Consider the following 18397-nt stretch of genomic DNA (forward strand, 5'->3'; position numbering starts at 1 on the left):
GCTGGTTTTCAGACCAGGCTCCCAACTCTCAAGATTCTTGGGGCCCCAGACAGAAGTTACTCTCTGCTGAACAGGACAGGCCTGTCCTGACTGAGGAGTCAGGCATCACTCTATTTATATTCAGGTTTTAAGTAGGACTTGGTTTAGAAAAAAATTGTTTTGCTGCAGAACTGTAGCACTATATCCTTTCTGCTATAATTTGGCAACTTGTTACAAGACTTCAAAAATACTAACACTGTCTGACCCAGTTAATCATTGGGCCGTACTCCAGCCAGCCTGGGGCCAGAGGTGTTCATCACGGTGTCGGTGTACCCCCATCAAACGCGGGGAATGTTCTCATTAACCAGAATAATTACTGTCAGTGGTGGCAGACCCATTGATAGTAGAATGAGATGTTACAGAGTCATAGAAAAATGCTTAAGGTGCTAATAAAGGAAGTTAAGTAGTACACTCTCAGCTATGTAAGAGAGAAGTGCTCACACAGAGGGGTAAGAAAGAAATAGGCCGGATGGTAAGATGATGCACTCTATGGTCTTCCCCTCCTTTCTTCCCCAAATATTTATATACTGCACCTAATAGTTGTGTGTATGGAGGGGTGGTGAGGGGGATCAATGAAAATCAGACAGCCGTGGGTGGGGGAGATGCTGTTGCACCCCTAGATCGGGGACCGGTGAGGCACTTTTTACTGGCTGTGTTTACATTCTTGAGTTTCTTTGCATGCCTGTGTTGCTTCATAAGGAGGGAAGGAAACAATTACCATCATCCAAACCATGCCCAGAAATGCACTTTGTTTTGGGGTCTCTGTTGAGCCCTCTGATGACTTTGAAGCCCAGACAGGAGCTGTGGTGGTGTTAGTTCTACTCTGTCAAACTAACCGAGGCTTAGAAACAGCCCTTGCAAATGAGAAGTGTTCTGGGAGCATTTCCTTCCAGGCACCGAAATAGACGGGGCCGAAAACTCCCCAGCACCAGTCTAATTGGTTTCCTTCTTGAGTGGGTGGCTGTTCTCACTTCACTTTTGATCTCGAACGTTGGCCTCTCAACAGGCTCAGAAGCCTATTCAGGTAGTGAATGTCAAGGCGTTGCCCTGGGTACTAAGTCTATTTTAATTCTATTTCTCACAAAAAAATTACTTCTGCATCATACACTGGTCAGAGCTCAGCCTGGAGCCTGCCGTGTTGATTTGAGCACTCAAGTTTGGAAGACTGAGCACTTCACAGGAGCGCTGAGAAATAATCGGTGTCTCTTCTAAACCTGGGCTCATAAGCTCAAGGCCTCTGTCTCGTATTTATATTTCTTCTTTCTTCCAGTGAGTCGCCCAAGAATAGACTGAAGTGTTAGAGCTAAGAATTTTTTCCTGACTTGCCAGTGAGCAGTGAGGCCTGGGGGTGAGAAGGCAACAGTGTGTGCAGGATGAGGGCCAGGTCTGCACACCATGTGGGCTGGGTCTCCAGACCATCCTTTCTGAAGGAATCCTTTCTTTCTTCCCTGGGATGGCCTCCGACAGGAGTGTGGCCCACGAGCAGCTGGAGAATTCCATGTGAATGTTCTTGGTCCGTGGCTACTTGGACAGACTTGACAAGACTATTTTGTTGCCTTTGGGGACTTCACCAGACTTGGACGTGTGGCCTCGGCCATGTACCCCCGGAGTTTGTGTTGGCTCTGGTTGAGGAACTGAGAGCACCTGCTCTTGGGTCCCCTCTCGCACTTGGGACCACAGCCACCAAGCCCCGGGCCACTCACTGCCAGGGGCAGGGGCGGGCCTCGTTCTCCCAGGGCCATCGTGTGCTGTCACTTAGTGCCATTTGTAACAGTGCCGTGCCACCTGTTTTATATGTACTGTTTCATTTCATCCTTAACCACTTCACAAATGAGAAAATCAAGGCTTAGAGAAGTTACCTTGTTCCCAGTCACAGAGAGGAGTGAAAGGCTGAGGCTTGAAGCTGGAAATGTTTCCAAGGCCCTTTTCTCTCCACTCTTCTCTCTATTTCTGAGGCCTTACCCTGGTGGAGTTTCTGGTAAGTTTTCTAGTGGGTGATACAGAGAGCACCTGCTGGTGAGGCTTGTTGGAGGTGGACATGTGTCTCAAGCACCTGTCATGTTTCAGGCACTGTCCGTGGTCCTGTCGTGTGTGTTCTGGTGTTCCATCCTCGCTGACAGCCTGCGAGGCTGGCACAGGCGGACCTCACTTTATTGCGCTTAGCTTTATCGTCCTTCACACGATGCATTTTTTTTTTTAACAAATTAAATGTTTCTGACAACCCTGTGTCAAGTCTATCAGTGCCATTTTTCCAACCGCATTTGCTCAATTCATGTCACTGTCACATTTTGGTAATTCTCACAATGTTTTGAACTTTTTCATTATTACTGTATTTGTTATGGTGGCCCATGATCAGTGATTTTTAATGTCACTGAAGGCTCAGCTTCTGGTCAGCATTTTTTAACAATAAAGTATTTTGTACTTAAGGTATATATACTGGTTTTTTAAGACTTAATGCTATTGCCCAGTTAATAGACTAGTGTAAACATAACTTCTGTATGCTCTGGGAAACCAGAAAATTCATGTGACTTGATTTATTGCACAGTTCACTTCACTGCTCTGGCCTGAGACCAGACCTGCAGTATCCCCGAGGTGCGCCTGTATCAGGGAGGAGGGAGGGAGTCCTTCGTGACTGGCAAGTGCTGCCAGGGCTCATATTGTAAGCCACGCTTTTTGTTTGCTGTTGGCACTTCGGGAACATGTAGGGCAGAGGGGACAGCAATGAGGGAGAGGTGACCAGCAGCTGGTGAGCACAGAGGTATGCGGGCAGGCGGTGCCCCCTCGGGAAGGCCCGTGACTAGAAGCCTAAGGGGCGTGGGAGGCTGGTTCCTGGCTCCCGCCCGCCAGGCCTGGTCCCCACTCGTGTCAGCTGGGGCCTCATCTGAAGCGCGTTGTGGAGAAGTGTGAGCTCGTGGCCTCCGCCCCTCAGCACGCGGGGGGGTCTCAGGAGACTGGGCTAGGAAGGGTGGTGGTGTAACTCTGCCCTTCTCTTCCAGGCTGTGAATTTTTCAAGGAGTATAAGGATCGGGATTACATGGCCGAAGGGCTCATTTTTAACTGGAAGCAGGTATGAGTGGTGATACCGCACCTGGGTCCTGGGCTTCTCTGTGGAGGGAGGCCAGCTAGTAATCTTTGGGGAAAACAACTGCCCTTTTCCTTTCTCTTCTCTTTCCTCTTCTCCTTGTCTGTACATGTTTAAACTCCCGTCACACATGCTTTCCTTTCCCCCTTAAAATTTCTCCTTTAAAGGAGTTTTCAGGCACAAGGTAGGATGCTCCACCATCCGTGTGAAGAGTGGGAGCAGCATTCTGGTCCTTCCCCAGTCACCGGGAGCGGGCACAGGACCTGCCCCAGGCCGAACACTGTGCTTGGTCACATGTGTCTCAGCGGCAAACCCTTGAACGGCTGACTGAAAAGCTCCACTTGGCAACAGCATTTGGTTCTTTTAAATTTTAAGCTGTCACTTCCAAGGTGCTGTAGGCATCTGGCCTGGAGAGCGCGAGCACTGTGGAGGGACCTCCTGCCTGCCCGTGGTAGCCACAGCTCCAGGGCTTCCACCTGCCCTGTCACCGTGGCTTCTCCTGGTGGCCGGCCTGCGTCTCACAGTGTCTTTCCGTCCCCAGGACTACGTCGACGCCCCTCTGAGCATCCCCGACTTCCTGACTTGCTCTCTGAACATTGACTGGAGCCAGTATCAGGTGAGGGGTCTGACTGGAGGGCAGTGTAAGGGAGGGAGTCGAGGGGACCCCAGGTGCGTGCCCCACAAGTTCCTCCGGCAGACGTCTGAAGGCCTGGCTCGTGCCCTCTGACCTCTGACAGCCTAGGAACAGAGCGGCTGCTTATCTGTGGAACTCTCTGATTTGCTCTCTGAGCTTTCTGAACATGACTCCCTCAAAGATATGCTTCCACCAGGGCCTTCTGTTTACAGAGGAGGGCCTCATGGAGCCTGCTTTTCAAGCTCTGGGCTTCAGTGACTTTTCTCATTTTTCCTTTTAAATGCGTGTTTCGTCAGAGGAAGTGCAGAGCTACCTGACCTCATTTGATGATAGAAACCTTAAAATTCTTCCCATTGTGCGTCTCTCCTCTGTCACCATCTGCCAAGGGAGGGGCCCCGGTCTTACTGGATGGATCCACGTCTACCACATTTGGCTCACTGTCCAAGCCCAGGGGCCCTTAGCAGTCTCCTTGCCACGTGCTTCAGCCAGGACAGGCAGCCTTGTTCTCCCCGCGTCCTTCCCTCTGCCAGGCTGGCCCCTCCCAGCCTTCTCTTGTCTGGCTGACACACTGTCCAGTCCAGGAAGACGTCTCTGATGTGCCTCCTCTCCCCCATCGCCAGGGGCTTGAATGCCTGCATTGACGTGCCCATTAACTCCAGGGCATCTCCATCTTGGAATTTTCCACTGGGCTCTAGTCACTGGTTTAGAGATCTGCTTCCCCATCTTTGCTAGAGAGAGCTCCAGGAGTTTGGGGAACCACGGCTTGTGCTTCTCAGCACCGGAATTGGCCTGGAGCTGGGAAGGCTGAGCCCATGAGTACCTAGAAGCATCCTGTTTCCCTCCTTTTTTCATCTACCCCCAGGTTTGGAAAGCTGCTGTCCAGCCTTGAGCTCTTCCTCTCTCCCAGAGGCCCGGCCCGCACGTTAGACAGCTCTGTGCTTCAGTGTAACCTTGGACTTTGTTATCCTGGTAGCAGGTGCTCTGTAAAGTCAGAGGCCGTGCTTGGCCTGTTTTGTCTTGTACATCCAGCCCCTGGTCACAGACTAGATGCTCTGTTAACTATCTGAATAAGTTAGACTGCTGTTGGGCCTTCTCTCTACAGGTATTTCTACAAGAGGGGAAGCCCTAGGAAGGAGAGCAGGCGGGTTGGTTCTTGTGCCCAGAAGCCTGGAGAAGGAACAGCCCGGGTGGGGCCCAGGCTGTACCGACACAGGCAGAGTGGCTAGAGGAACCTGCCGGCCTCCTCCTGGGCTTGCTATGCTGAGCTCTAGTCAGTCCCAGCCCAGCCCACCTTCACTGTCCCCTCTGGCTCCGTTCTTTCCCCTGGTGCAGATGGACTAGATCTGAGAACTCCAAACTCTCTCAGTATGACATGACCATCGGGCTGTGTGAACAGTGTTGTATTGAAGCTGACAAGGGTGTCTCTCTCAGGCAAGGGTCCCGTGGTGTGAGAGGTTCTTAGAGGGTAGAGGCCCTGGATGTGACCCCCGCTTGCTCACCTCTTCTCACAAGGCTCTGTGGTCTTGAGCAGGTGACTTCACTGCCCTCTGAGAGGGGTCGATGACACCTGTTCCTGAGTTGTGGCGAGGGTCAGATATGATCGCTGCATGCATGTGTTCTCTAAACTGCGGTGTAGGATGATTAGGAAGTAGGCTCCCAGCTTGCTGACTCAAGGGGGTGCACGCTGGTAACACTGCAGGCACAGGAGCAGGAGGGTAGGGCTTTCTCCCATGATGTCCGCCTCTCTGGTGTTGCTCAGCCAGTTGGTCTCACTGGGCTCCTCTCCCCGCCTCTTCAGCCGGGTGTGCGCTCTGCCCTTTCAGCCCCTTCAGCATGGAGTCTTCCTCCTCTGCCCCCAGGTGCATCTGTCATCGGCTCCATTAGGCCGCTGCCAGGGCGCCCGGCTGGGGCTCTGGGCAAGGCCTCTTGACAGTCCACGCCTGTATCACGTGTGCCTTCCTGCAGCCATGTCAATCTCAAGCTGTACTGAATGGAATTGGCCACAACCCACAGCACCCCCGGGCTCTCCAACCCTTACCCCAATGCTCAGTTCTCAAAACGCAGGCACTCCTCCCCCACGTCCACGGCCAAGTGCCGTCAATCCTCATTCTCGCCCCAGTGAAACTCCCCCATCCTCGCCTCTGTCTCTGTGCCACTGGCCTGATGCAGGCCACCATCATCTCGGTGCACCTCCTGGCTGAGCGTGGGGCCACACTGAGGGGCGCCTGACTGGAAATAGGGACCATAAAGCATGTGAATAGGGCCTGGCAGAGAGCAGTGCTCAGGTGATGGGGCAAGGTTGTCATAGTCCTCCCTTCTTTCAGAGCTGCTGCTGACTTTCCTGTTTTCCTTAGAATAAGCCCATGGACCCTTCCATGGCCCACCCAGCTCCACGGGGTCCAGGCTTGTTCTTGACTCACTGGCCATCCCCACCCTCCTCTCCTTCCACCACACTGGTGCCTTTCAGCCCCTTAAGGGGGGGGGGTTGCTCTCTAGATTTGCACATGCGGTTATCTCTGCCAGAAACACTTGCCACCTTTCCCTCCTCCCTTTCCATATGCATGTCACCATCTCTGAAAAGCCTTTGTTAATGGTCCCTGTGGATTAGACTAGGCCCACCTTCCAATTACACGGTCCCTCGGCATCCTAGACGGTTCCTTCTAGTCAGCACACGTGCAGTGGTTCACTTGCCTTCCCTCCCCAGCAGCCCTCGATGATGTTCACAGCAGTGTTCCCAAGTGCACGAGCAGCCGCACGTGTGTGCAGCTGGATGGCATTCCACAGAGGGCTGCTCTTTCCCTCTGTGCCCCAAGACCCCCTCCAGTGGCTGCTGTTCCCCAAGGTGGCCCCTGACCAGGAACAGGTAGTGAATGTACTTTCTCCTGGTCCCTGAGCACTAAGCCTTAGGGATGCAGAGATGCCAAAATGGCGCTGGGCTGACTCTAGGAAAAGAGGCAACAGCATAACCATCACCTGCATAGTAAGGATATTGGCCAGTGGCCACAGAAGGAAACTCCACAGAGAAGATAATCGGGCTGGGCCTCTGAAGGATGAGTAGGAGTTTGCCAGCCAGGAGAAGAGTACTTCAGGCATAGAAATATAAGCCAGATGCCTGGTACTCAGCTCTGCACCCAGAGGCTTCATGGACCACAGAGGATGAGAGTAGGAGGTGAGCCTGGATTTCAGTGCACTTCCCCGGTCCTCCTCACCTTCTACAACCTCCTCAGACCTTCGTTTCCCACTGGTATCAGAGGAGGGGTTCCTGCAGCATATCCCGTGACTATAGGGCTGGGTCCCTATGCCAGCTCGCTTAGCTGTGTGACCCTGGGCCTCTACCAACCCAGTGCTCCCCGGCCTGTGGTTCCTGCCCCAGCCCTGAACGCAGAGGCCAGCGGTATCTGCCACCACTCGCTGGTCATGGTGTCCCCTTCAGATCGCCACCGTGGCTGTGGGGCTTTGCCGACCTCAGCGTGGCCGCCTCCTGCCATCTCCTGGCCGCTGCAGCCCTCCCCGCTGCCCTCTCGGGCCCCGGTGCCGCGGAGCCCCGGCCTCGCTCCCGTGCTCCTCGCCCCCAGGAGTCTCGGTGCGGAGGTCTGTCGGCACAGTGGAGAGACCCCCGAGCCGCTGTGGTAGTAACGCTGGTAGCGCAGCGCGCCAGCAGCCTTCTCCAGAGCTGCTGAAAGTGGGTCAGGACTCTCCAGGGGCCGTGGGAGGTCAGGTAAATGAGCCTGTTTTAAATTCCTGGGAAAACCATTCCAATCACAGGTGCTGTGCTCGCCCTCCCCTGGGGGGTGCTCTGTGGCGGGCGTGCAGCGCCCCCTCTGCGCAGCCCCAGACACTGCCGGGCAGTCGCGGCGGGAGGCCGGCCCCCGCCGGGGGAGGGGCCGCAGAACTGGGTCAGGCCCCTCCGCGGAGTTCGGGCTCCGAAGTGGACTATTTCTGAGCGTCGCGTCTAGACCTTCTGCTTGGCTACAGCAGAGGTTCCCATCTCCACGGCTCTTGCTTATTTTCCATCTCCCACCTCACGAACCTCCTGTTAAAAGATTTTTGTCTGCCAAACAGACTGCATTTGTTATTCATCAAAAGACAGAATAGGCAGTGAGTAGCAGTAAAAAGCAAATGAAACGTGATTGATGAGAAGGTTGGTATTTTCCTTAATTTCTGTGATATGATAGCAGGTCAAGGAATGGCTCCTTCCATTTAGTGACAGTGGCCATGGGCTCAAGGCCCTTTGTTTGCTCCTTGCCCGGAGCCCAGGGCTCAGAGGAGGCTACCATCCAGCTGCTGCTAGTGGGTGCGGGGCTATGGGCTGCCCAGGCCCCTGCCTGGCGTCCCCGGGCCTCACCCTCGCACTGGGTTAGCGTGCACCGAGGGAGGGGCTGTAGCTGGGGGTCAGGGAGAGGTGAGGAGTGAGATCTCAGTGAAGCTGGGGTTTGGGACCTGTGGCCTGTGACTAAGAGACTTGAGTATTTGTTGCCTCAGAGTAACTCTTAATATGCTATTTTTCAAATACTTTAAATTCTGAGTCTGAGTTAAATACCTATTTCTAGACTCCTTTTATCTTTTTTCTCCAACAGAGTTGGGACCTGGTGCAACAAACACAAAACTACCTGAAACTGCTGCTTTCCATAATCAACAGTGACGGTGAGTCGGCCTCTCCCCACCTCAGGCCATTGGATCTTCTGGGTGTTTCCAGGTCATGACACCACGAATGTATTTACTGGGGCCACACACCTACCTTCTGCTCTGTGGGAGAAGGATTTGGGGATTCCCTTGCCCATTGGCAGATTTATTTCATGTCTGCCAAACCCCAAAAAACAAAATTATGAACTTGTTACCATCTGAACCACACACAGGGCATTTCTGCCCTGGGTCAGCTGGCCTTTGAGCTTTGAGCATCAGCCATGTGTGCGGGGCTGCAGTGGCCTCTGTCTAGTTCAGAAAGGTGAGAGGAAGGCAGCCTGGCTTCTTCGTGGGCACGCACTTAGTGTGGGGGCCTGTTCTCCGGATGGTGCTCTAGCCAGTTTGGCTGTTTCGGTTGGATTGGTCGGGCCTCCATGCTCAGTGTCCTAGGGCGGTCTGACTCTGACTCCCTGATGTCAGTCAGGGCTTCTGTGGGGTTGCACTTGCTTGAACAAGGAGAAGTTAATACAACAAGAAGGCCCAAGAGCAGAGCCAAGTGCCTAACAGATACCACAGAGACTCTCTCCCTGTCTCATCCCAGTTGGGTTAGCTTCATGGCTGGCAACCATTCCAGACTTGTGTCCTGACATCTTAACTCCCCCGAGGGAGATGGCTTCTGTCCCAGAGCTCATGATCATTGGCCCAGTTTCGGTCAAATGCCCACCCTTGAACCAGTCACTGTGGCCAGGTTGGCAGAAACATCACATGCTGCCCCTGGAGCTAGGCTGGGGTTCCGGGGTGGCCTGGCTCTCACGCGAGGCCAGGGTGGTGGCACATCCTCTGCTAATCAGCCAATGTTTGCTTCTTTCCTGGGCCTCCTGGTCTGTGTCCCTGTAGACGACAGCGGACTCCTGGTACACTGTATCTCTGGCTGGGACCGGACCCCCCTCTTCATCTCTCTTCTGCGCCTTTCCTTGTGGGCTGTGAGTACGCATGGGCTAGGCCGTTGGGGTCGGGCACATTCAGAGGCCCTTTGGGAGTGCTGGGACTGTCTCTAGAAAGCAGATGAGATCTGGAGTGAGGGACCCCAATTGTTCAGGTATTGTGTTTAACCCTGTCCCTGGAGCTGTTGGGCAGCCTGTTTGTCACTGGGTCTGTGGTTGTGATTCAGTTCCTGAGACGAGGAGGGTCTGTCATGGGCACATCTCCCCGTCTCTTCCAGGATGGGCTCATCCACATGTCCCTGAAGCCCGCTGAGATCCTCTACCTGACCGTGGCCTACGACTGGTTCCTCTTTGGGTGAGCCTGTGGGGTGGGACCAGTGCCTTGGGAACCACCTGTCTGTGTGTGTAGGCGTGGTGGCTCCTGTGACAGGGTGGAAGGTGGGGGCAGTCCCACCCCTTTGGGGAGACAGAGGTGCTGGTCAGGCCCACCTGAGGCTGTGGTGCCAAAGCCATGGGCTGTCCTTGTGGCTCTGGTCCCCCTTTGTCCTTTGTCCTCCTTTTTGGGTGCTGCTTGCTTTGACCTCCTCTCCTTGTTTCAGGCACATGTTGGTAGATCGGCTCAGCAAAGGAGAGGAGGTGGGTACCGGCCAGTCCGCAGGCACATGTCTGGGCTCCGTGGGCTCAGGCCCTTGCACTCATGAGAGGGACAGGATGACATCCTGTTTGGTGTCCACACTTGGGGGGCAGTTCCTTGCTGGTGTGTGCTGGGATCAGGCAGCGTGGTGGGAACAGCACCATACCGCAGCCCCCGTGCTCCTCTCGTGGAGAAGACACGCACCTGTGACCTTCGTGTGTCGGTCCTCCTCCCCTGCTGTGCCATGCTGCTTACAGATGACCTTGTTTACAAGTCCTTTTCTGGGCCCCTCATGCTTGCAGCTAAAACCTGGGAGCTCTTTCCTGTCCTCTCTTCTCTCATCACACCCCCCCCACCCAACTTTTAAGCCCCAGGGCCGTCTGCAAGCAGGGTCCTGCCTGCTGCTCGCCACCAGCCCAGCCCCAGACCAGGCACGGCCACGGGCTCCAGGCCCCCTTCCTGTCCGTGCGCTGTCCCTCCTTCCTCCTCTCTGCCCTGTCCACGCCCCGTCCTTTTTGCTGCTTTTCGCACGTTGCCTCTTCAGTACACTTGTTTTCCAGCCTGTTTTCTCTGCACGCAGGCCTGGAGTCAGACCTGAGTTTAAGCCCTCCTTTGCCACTTATTACCTGGGTGACCTTGGGTAATGTGATTAACCTTGAGTCTCCTGGTGCCGCCCCTGCTGCCTCACCAAGGGAATGAGTCCAGAGGCCCCGTGTGGGAGCTGCACGCAGAGGTGGCTCTTTCCTGTCTGCCCCCTGTCCTCCCTCCCCCCGTTTTCCTGAAGCATCTTTCTCACCCTCCTGAGGCTGCCTCTTTCTGGGCATCTTATCTGTGCCTCCTTTCGTTCCTCCCTCTCAGCTGCTCCCCCTCCCCTTCCAGCTCTCTCCCTCCGAGCACTTACCGCATCTGCCAGGGCTGCCGAGCTTAGAAGCCTGTTCCTCAGAGGCCTCCATGACCTGTCAGAGGCGGTGACTTTGGCATTGAAATTGGTACTTAAGGCCCCTTCGCAGCCTCTCATTTTGAGACTTACCAGTACTGGCACTCCAGAACATTCCCCCATCCCCAGAGCAGGCCTGATTCCGCCTTCAGAGACTCTGGGCACAGATAAGGCGGAGCCCAGTGGGGTCTGGACTCCAAGCCTGGCCATCTCTCAGCGTCAGCAAGAGGGTGTCCTCAGCTGGGAGGGCAGGTCTTCAGGGTGCAGGCTTTTCTCTTATCCCTCCTTTCCCTCGCCCCAGACACTCAAAGCCCTGATACGTTAAAAAATAAAAACAAATGAAAAGCTGGGGCCTTTTAAACAGCACTCTGTCCCCCTCTCTTGCTTTTGAGGTTCACAGAGCACATTAGCATATTAAAGACTAAAAACCCTGTGGTGAAGACTCCTATTTAACTTTATGTAAAAACGTTTTCATACTGACCTGCCCTGACCTGGGCACCCTCGCTCCTTTCCCATTCTTTGAGGAAGTTCCGTATGGCTCTGGGATGCTGTGTAGGTATTACCCCAGGTGATGGGTTAATGGACTGCACCTTTCACAGTCACTGAGGAGTTTGTTTCAAAACTGCAGAGATGATACCTGTGTGCACATAACATGGCCTGCTGGGCTCAGGTGCTGGCTGGAAGGGAGAAGAGAAAATTTGCTCACGGAGGTGGGCTTGGGGATGCCGGGTCAGAGGCCAGGAGCCGCCTCCTGCCTTTGCCCTCCCCAGACCCACAGCTTCTGAACAGCGCGGGCTGTGGGCCGCACAGTGGCTGCCCCCACCCCTCGTTCTCCTGAACTGCTGTTCCTGGGTATTTCCATGCAGAGCTGCTCCCTGTCCCTCCTGTTGTGTTCCTGCTGGGTCTATTCATCTTGCCCCCAGATTCTCTCTCTCCCAGCTGTCCTTCCCTGTTGGCCTCTTGCCCTGGGGTCCTTAGGAGAGGCCATAGGGAGAAGGTACTCTTCTCATCCTTTTCAATAGCGTGTGTCACATGCATGTTGAATTTGAATTTGAATTTGAACATCGCTGGCTTACCGTCTTGTGCTCTCCGGAAGGAAACACAGCCCCTTTTTCCCTTGTCTCAGCCCAAGCACGTCTGCCCAGCCTGCTGTGCCCTCTGTGAGCCCTACCATTTCTACACCAGAATGTCTGGGGGAGGGGGTCTCCAAAAGCTGGGGGGTGACCAGGGCCACTGCTGCCCTCTCCTGAGAGTTCTCCCACCTAGTTCTCCCCAGAGAAGGTGAGCTTCTCACGTGCTGCCTTTTGGTGTCTTCTTCAGATTTTCTTCTTCTGCTTCAATTTTTTGAAGCATATCATCTCTGAGGAGTTCTCTGCTCTGAAGACACAGAGGTAAGGAGGACCTTGTCTCACACTGGGTCCAAGGCTCCGGGAAGGGGTGAGCCAGGGCAGGCAGGGCCCCGCTCACCGTCTGATCCTTGCCCCGCTTCCTGCATATTGGCAGGCTGGCTTCTGTCCCTGTCTCCCCTCTGAGGGCAGGTAGCGGTACCTGGGGAGGACCAGTGGGTGAAGAGGCCCGTCTCGTGACTAGGAGAGCAGGGTGCGTTGCTGCAGGGAAAACCAGCCCCAGGGCAGGGGGACGCCCAGCTCCCCACGTCCCTGCTGAGGCAGAAGATTCTCCTGACTGCGCTGACTGCTGCCCTCCCTGGGCTGCAGCCAAGGTGTGTCTGTGCAGCCCACCGCTGCAGAGCGGTCTGCTTCCAGCCAGGGGGACGCAGGGGTCTTGCCTGGCGCTTGGTTTAGGGCCCCCGTGAGAGTTGACGTCTTTGCTGCGTTCCCTTGCCTTCCAATCTGAGCTCTTGGTGTGTAGGGCCGGACTTGAACTGTGAACAAGCCCCAGGGGCCAAGTGGACAGGGAGGAGGCAGGCTTTCCTTGCCTCCCCGCAGTGGGCTTGGCCTTTTGCAGCTCTCTCGGTAGGACTTGTCTCCCGGGTTGCCAGGGAGTTGGAACTTCTTTCCCAGGTGGGCAGTGTAGCGGGGACAGAGGAGACCCTGGCCCAGTCTGGAATTCAGTGTTCTGACTTCTGTTACAGGAGGAAGAGTTTGCCAGCCCGGGATGCAGGCTTCACCCTGGAAGATATCTGTATGCTGAGTGAGTCACAGACCCCAGCAGACTTCCTCTAGGCATCTTTCTCAGTATAGACCATGTAGAGACTGTTCTAGAAACTTCTTTTTTTCAGCTGTATGATGTGGAAGAGGTGAGGGACCTGTAGTAGGAGAGGATACTGTGCTGACCGATGGCACTGGCTTCTTTTCAGGGCGAAAGGACCGTGGCAGCACCACCAGCCTTGGTAGCGACTTCTCTCTGGTCATGGAGAGCTCCCCGGGAGCCGCCGGGAGCTTCACCTATGAGACCGTGGAGCTGGTCCCCGCAGGAACACAGACTCAGGCAGCTTGGTGAGGGGCCAGGCTGGAAGTAAGCTTGCTCACAGCTGTGGCCCAGGGCTACCAGCTCCAGGGAGCCCCAGGAACAAAGGGGCCCCTGACAGCAGGCCTGAGAGCTCAGTTCCATGCCCTGCTGTCTCTCTTGGGCCTCAGAGGCCAGCCATCTGGTTGCTGAGGGCACTGCCCTGGTGGCCCAAGAGCACAAAGGGCCGGAGCTCCCTGTGGATTGAAGGGCGAGACTGCGGGGCTGGGCAGACAGGGTGGGGTGAGGGGAGGCTGGTGTGAAAGGGACTCCCTAGGGGAGCTCCCTTGTCGCATTGGCCTGGGAGGTGGGGGGCCAGCTTAGAAAGAGAAGGAAAGAGGGGGAAGGACAAAATGATGATGGGGAGTTGGGAATCTGTTTGAGGGTCAGCTCCTTTGAGAATTTGATGATTTTTCTCCCCAAAGGGCTCAAGATATTGTACAACATTTAGAGGGAGAGGCAGTGACTGGAGTGTTAAGATTCTGTTCTCTAGCGTGTGCTCTGAGGCCAGTTGTGGTGACCCCACAGTCCCTCCATGAAGACCCAGCTGTTGCTGGCTGTGGCCGAGCCCAAGCTTGTGCTGCTTTGTGTGCCCGCTCCATCGTGGCACATTTCCAGTGGAATAAAAACTGGTCCCTGAGATTCAGTACAGCGGCAGACGGCTTGCCTGAGGTGGCCCCTTGGCCAACAGCCCTGTCTTTTCACTTCAGGAGGAAGAGCCACTCATCCTCTCCACAGAGTGTGCTCTGGAACCGGCCACCGCCCCCAGAGGACCGCCTGCCTTCCCACCAGGGGCTGGTAGAAGCCAAGTCCTCCAGCTCCTCATCCTCGAACCATTCTGACAACTTTTTCAGGATGGGTAGCAGTCCCCTGGAGGTCCCCAGGCCCAGGTGAGGAGCTCCAAAGTCCTCATGGTGGGGTGGCTAGCCCTTCCCTCTTAATAAGTCTGGAGAGGGGTTCCAGCACCGGAGTTGGTACCCAAGGTGATGTGGACAGGGGCATGCAGTCTGGTGGGCAGTCAGGAGGCCAGAGGGGATGACAGGCTTGCAGGCTCACCCACTGTTTGGAGGATGGTTTTATGTTTGGATACAGAGCAGGAGCTGGATTGTAGAGTGGTTTGAGACTCCTCCTTCCGGGAGCTCTGGCGGATGGGGAATCCAGAAGGTGCAGTAGTTGTGACGTGATGGGCAGGGAGTTGGGGCTGCCTCTACCTGTTGCCTTTGCCGGGTCTCGGCGCTCTGTGGATTCCACATTCCTTGTCTGATTTGGTGAGGCACTGAGGGGAACAGACAGGGAGCTAGGCTAGGTGTGTGGCTGGGACAAACCTTGCGAGGCTGCCTACCTGGAAAGGGACAGGTGTGGCTGGAGGGTACTGCAGGAACAGTGTTTCCTAGATGAGATTAAAGCTGAGCACAGGGGCTTAGGATTGAGGGATGGTCTGGCATTTGGGGAAAGCATTTCTTTTTTGTTTTTAATGCAGGGAGTAATTAGATTTATTTATTTATTTACTTGATGGAGGTGCTGGGGAACCCAGGACCTTGTGTCTGCTAGGCATGCACTCTACCACTGAGCTATATTTCCCGACCCCAAAGTATTTCTTAGCTGACCCCGTACCACTTTTTGCATGTCATAAACTCAGGAAAGAAATCCTGTGAATTACTTTGTTTCCTGAAGCCTTGAGAATGTCCCTTCTGGAGAGAACGAAGAACAGTATGTGACTTAAGAGGTCCTTAATAGATTCCAGGGAGAACAGGACGTTTAGCAGAAAGATGGTGCGCATTGGAGTCCACTCCAGATTCAAGCCCCACTCTGTCAGGTACTGCTCCAGAATTTCAGGTCTTTCCTTTAGCAGGCCTGTTACCAAAAAGGAAACTGAGCCCAGAGGTCACAATCAAATTACAAGGAAAGACCCCAGACTTCTGTAATTCTCCTCCCATCACTGTCCTCTGGTTTTTCCTTTCTGGGCAAAAGCAGACAATGGAGGAAGGTGGGAAACAGCACCGTCCCCCTTGGGCTGAGCGGTCAGCTGTAGGTGAGTAGGGGCTGCACTGGCTGGCGGGCTCCTGTGCGCTCGCTCACCTCTGGAGCTGAGCCCTTCGGCTCAGGGCACCACCGTGTCTGCGGCGCTGTAGCGGAGGCTGTTAAACAAGGGCCGTAACCCTTCTGTCCCCCCGGGCTTGGTGGAGGTAATGGAGCAGAAACAGTGCTGGGCAGACAAGCCCACGTGCCCATGCTCCGACACGTCCGCCGTCTGTGCCTTCCGCCGTGCCACCTTGTCCCCACGCCCCGCTTCCCACAGGGCTGCTGGCGGGCTGCTGGCGGTCGGCTGCGGCCCTGATGACCCTTGCTGTTCGGGGCGGGGGCTCTTGCCCATTGCCCCTGCCTCCTGCCTATGCAACGTTGCTGGACAACTAGGAAGGAAACCAGAAGATTCCCCCTGTCCTCTGGGTCCTGCCCTGGTCTTAACTGTCCAGCTGACGGTTCCCCCAGTCCCAAGGCAGCACCCCATCACCTCTTCCCACACCTGAGTTTTTAATCATTCCTTTCTGCCTGACAAAAGAACCTAGCTTCCAGTCTTGTGATAGTTTCCCTCAGTCTCACTGGTAGTCGGCCACCCTGGCCCCTCCTGATCTCATGGCACCGGGAGCTGGTCCCTGGTCGAGGCTGGGATTGCTGGACCAAAGTGGGGCACAAGGCCTTGGAGAGGCATGAAGTGGACTGCTGAGGTGTTTGATAGCTTTGCTGGTCTATTCTGGGAATGCCTGCTTGGAGCCAGGCGGGGGGACAAGGTTTTGAATTGGATGCCTGTTAGCCAGAGGTTTTGAAAGACTAGATTATTCAGATTCGGAGCATTCTAATTATGTATTTCCATTAACATTAAAATTAATTTAGTCTCTTTTATCTTAAAGTGCCTGAGGGATCCTGTCATTAGCTTTCCTGCATCTCTTAGGTAACAGTAGCCAATCAGCTTTTTAATGCAGCAGGGGAACTATATGGAAAGAAACCCTTTAGCAAAGCTCTCTGACAGCCCAAATTCCCCTCATAATGTGAATTCTCTGGGTTTTATATGCTCCAGATTCCCAAATTCCACAAGCATTTTTCTTTTGAAACAGGACTTCCCTGTGAAAGGAATTGCTGAAGCTTTGTTCAGAGTTAAGAAGTAAATAGATAAGCGAGGTCCTACTGTATAGCACAGGAAACTATACTCAATGGCTGTGGTAACTTGTAATGAGAAAGAACATATACATATGTATAACTAAATCACTGTGCTATATACCAGAAACTAATACAATGTTGTAAATCAACTATACTTCAAATTTTTTTAAGTTTTTTTTAAAAAAAATGAAGTAAGTCTCAGTTTGTGAAGAAAGTTCTGTGGGGTGCTGATTCGTACCCAGTTCCCAGACCCTTACCTCTCACTGGTGAGATTGGTGGCCCTTTTGCATTATTAGCTTCTAATTGAGCTGCCTTCTGGACCATTGTTTTATCTCTCATCATCTGCAGGGCTGGGGGCTAGAAAGAGGCAGGACCAGTGCTCTGAGCTCACACGCCTGCCCGAGCCCTGGTCAGTAAGTCACCCGGCTCCGTGTGGTTTGGTATCTGCTCCAGAGCAGGACATCTTTGGGGGTGGGGGTGCTGGCACGTGCCTGAGGAGGGAGTGATGGTGCTACTGCTGAGCCCAGCTTGAAGCCAAGCCACCTGAAGAGCAGATGAACTTGACGGAGGGACACCCAGCAGCCTGGCTGAATAACTAAGTAGCAACGTAGGAACCGACCTCTGCTGCCCACCTGGCTGCTCTTCCCCATCCTCCACCCCCTACCAACTGCTTCATATGCAGTGAGCTCGATCCAGGCTGTGTTTAAAGCGGCAAAGAAGCCAGACTGCTTTCTGTTACACATAGGGTTCCTGGCCCATGTTTGATATGCTCTTGCATGAGGCCGCAGCTCCAGACCAGGGATGAGTGGCGGAAGCCTAAACGCATTGCTAGCTTTAGACCAAAAGAAAATTTGGAGCCCCAAGAGACTTCTTGGGCTGCTGCAGGAATGCAGAGGGCCCTGGTTGAGACACACACCCGCCCCAACACTTGAAGTCCAGGCTCGGGGGAAGTGATGTTTCTTTTTTCAAATCTAGTAAAGCCTGTCCTAGCCATCTCTGAAATAAGATGTTCTGTGAGGTCAGATCTTTGTTGAACTGAAGGATTCTTCCCTGAGGCCTCATTCGCTGGGACAGAGGCTGTGGGACCGTCATCTGGAGGCTTGGAGGTGGTCGGGGGCAAGTATAGATTAGGTGACATCCAAGCTCTCTCATAGTCTTGGATCCTAGGTCTTGGCTCAAACATTCATTTCCTGTATGACTTCAGGCATGTCGCTTGATAGCTTTGGGTTTCTGTTTTCTCATCAGAGGGTTAGACAGGCAACTCCCGGGTCCTTCTTAGCTGTGAAGCTTCAAGCCCTTTATCAGATCAGGTGCTTTTAGATGCAAACCCATCTTAAAGGAGTTTAAACAGTAAAGGAAAACTGTTGGTTCATGTGGAAAAATCCATTGGAAAAAATTCAGCCTTCAGGCACAGCCTGATCAAGGCTCCAACTCCATTACCCTGTGGTTCTTTCCCCTTGCCGCCTTCCTTCCACATGCTAGCTTTGTCTTTTGGCCAGTTGCTCCACGTGCTTCCTTTCTCACATCCAGGGATCACATGAAGGCCTCTTTTCCAACTATCAATCAGAAATCCTGTGTTTTATTCCAGTTGGAAGTTCCGTGCCAATCCCTGAGGCCCTACCCCCACCCCTTATCAGAAAGGAAGATCATTGTATTATGGGGCTAACATGGGTTTTGGTCAGACGTGGGTTTCAGTCCTGGCTTTGCCACTGGCAGCTGTATGACTTGCAAAAACTTCTCAACCCATCTTTAAAGTAGGACTAATGATCCTGGCCTCCGTAAATTTGGGTTTAAATAAAATGATGGAGCAAAGTCCCTGGCACATGGTAAATGCTTACCCTTTCCACAGAAGGATGTCAGGGCACTGGGCAGCTCAGTAGAA

At 54.0% G+C, this 18397-nt stretch overlaps 1 protein-coding gene across 5 annotated transcripts in view; it reads left to right on the forward strand.

The window, feature by feature from the left end:
- MTMR14 (myotubularin related protein 14) overlaps positions 1-18397 on the forward strand; it is a 40759-nt gene that overhangs the window by 16202 nt on the left and 6160 nt on the right. For all 5 annotated transcript variants that reach the window (XM_032458887.1, XM_032458889.1, XM_032458888.1 and 2 more), the window contains exons 8-17: positions 3036-3106; positions 3663-3737; positions 8333-8399; positions 9276-9361; positions 9601-9677; positions 9922-9958; positions 12214-12284; positions 12986-13044; positions 13211-13349; positions 14070-14249. In XM_032458887.1, the coding sequence (XP_032314778.1) occupies positions 3036-3106; positions 3663-3737; positions 8333-8399; positions 9276-9361; positions 9601-9677; positions 9922-9958; positions 12214-12284; positions 12986-13044; positions 13211-13349; positions 14070-14249 (862 nt within the window). The remainder of the gene's footprint in view (positions 1-3035; positions 3107-3662; positions 3738-8332; positions 8400-9275; positions 9362-9600; positions 9678-9921; positions 9959-12213; positions 12285-12985; positions 13045-13210; positions 13350-14069; positions 14250-18397) is intronic.

Source organism: Camelus ferus, chromosome 17 (assembly GCF_009834535.1).
Source record: "Camelus ferus isolate YT-003-E chromosome 17, BCGSAC_Cfer_1.0, whole genome shotgun sequence".
NCBI classification, from domain to species: domain Eukaryota; kingdom Metazoa; phylum Chordata; class Mammalia; order Artiodactyla; family Camelidae; genus Camelus; species Camelus ferus.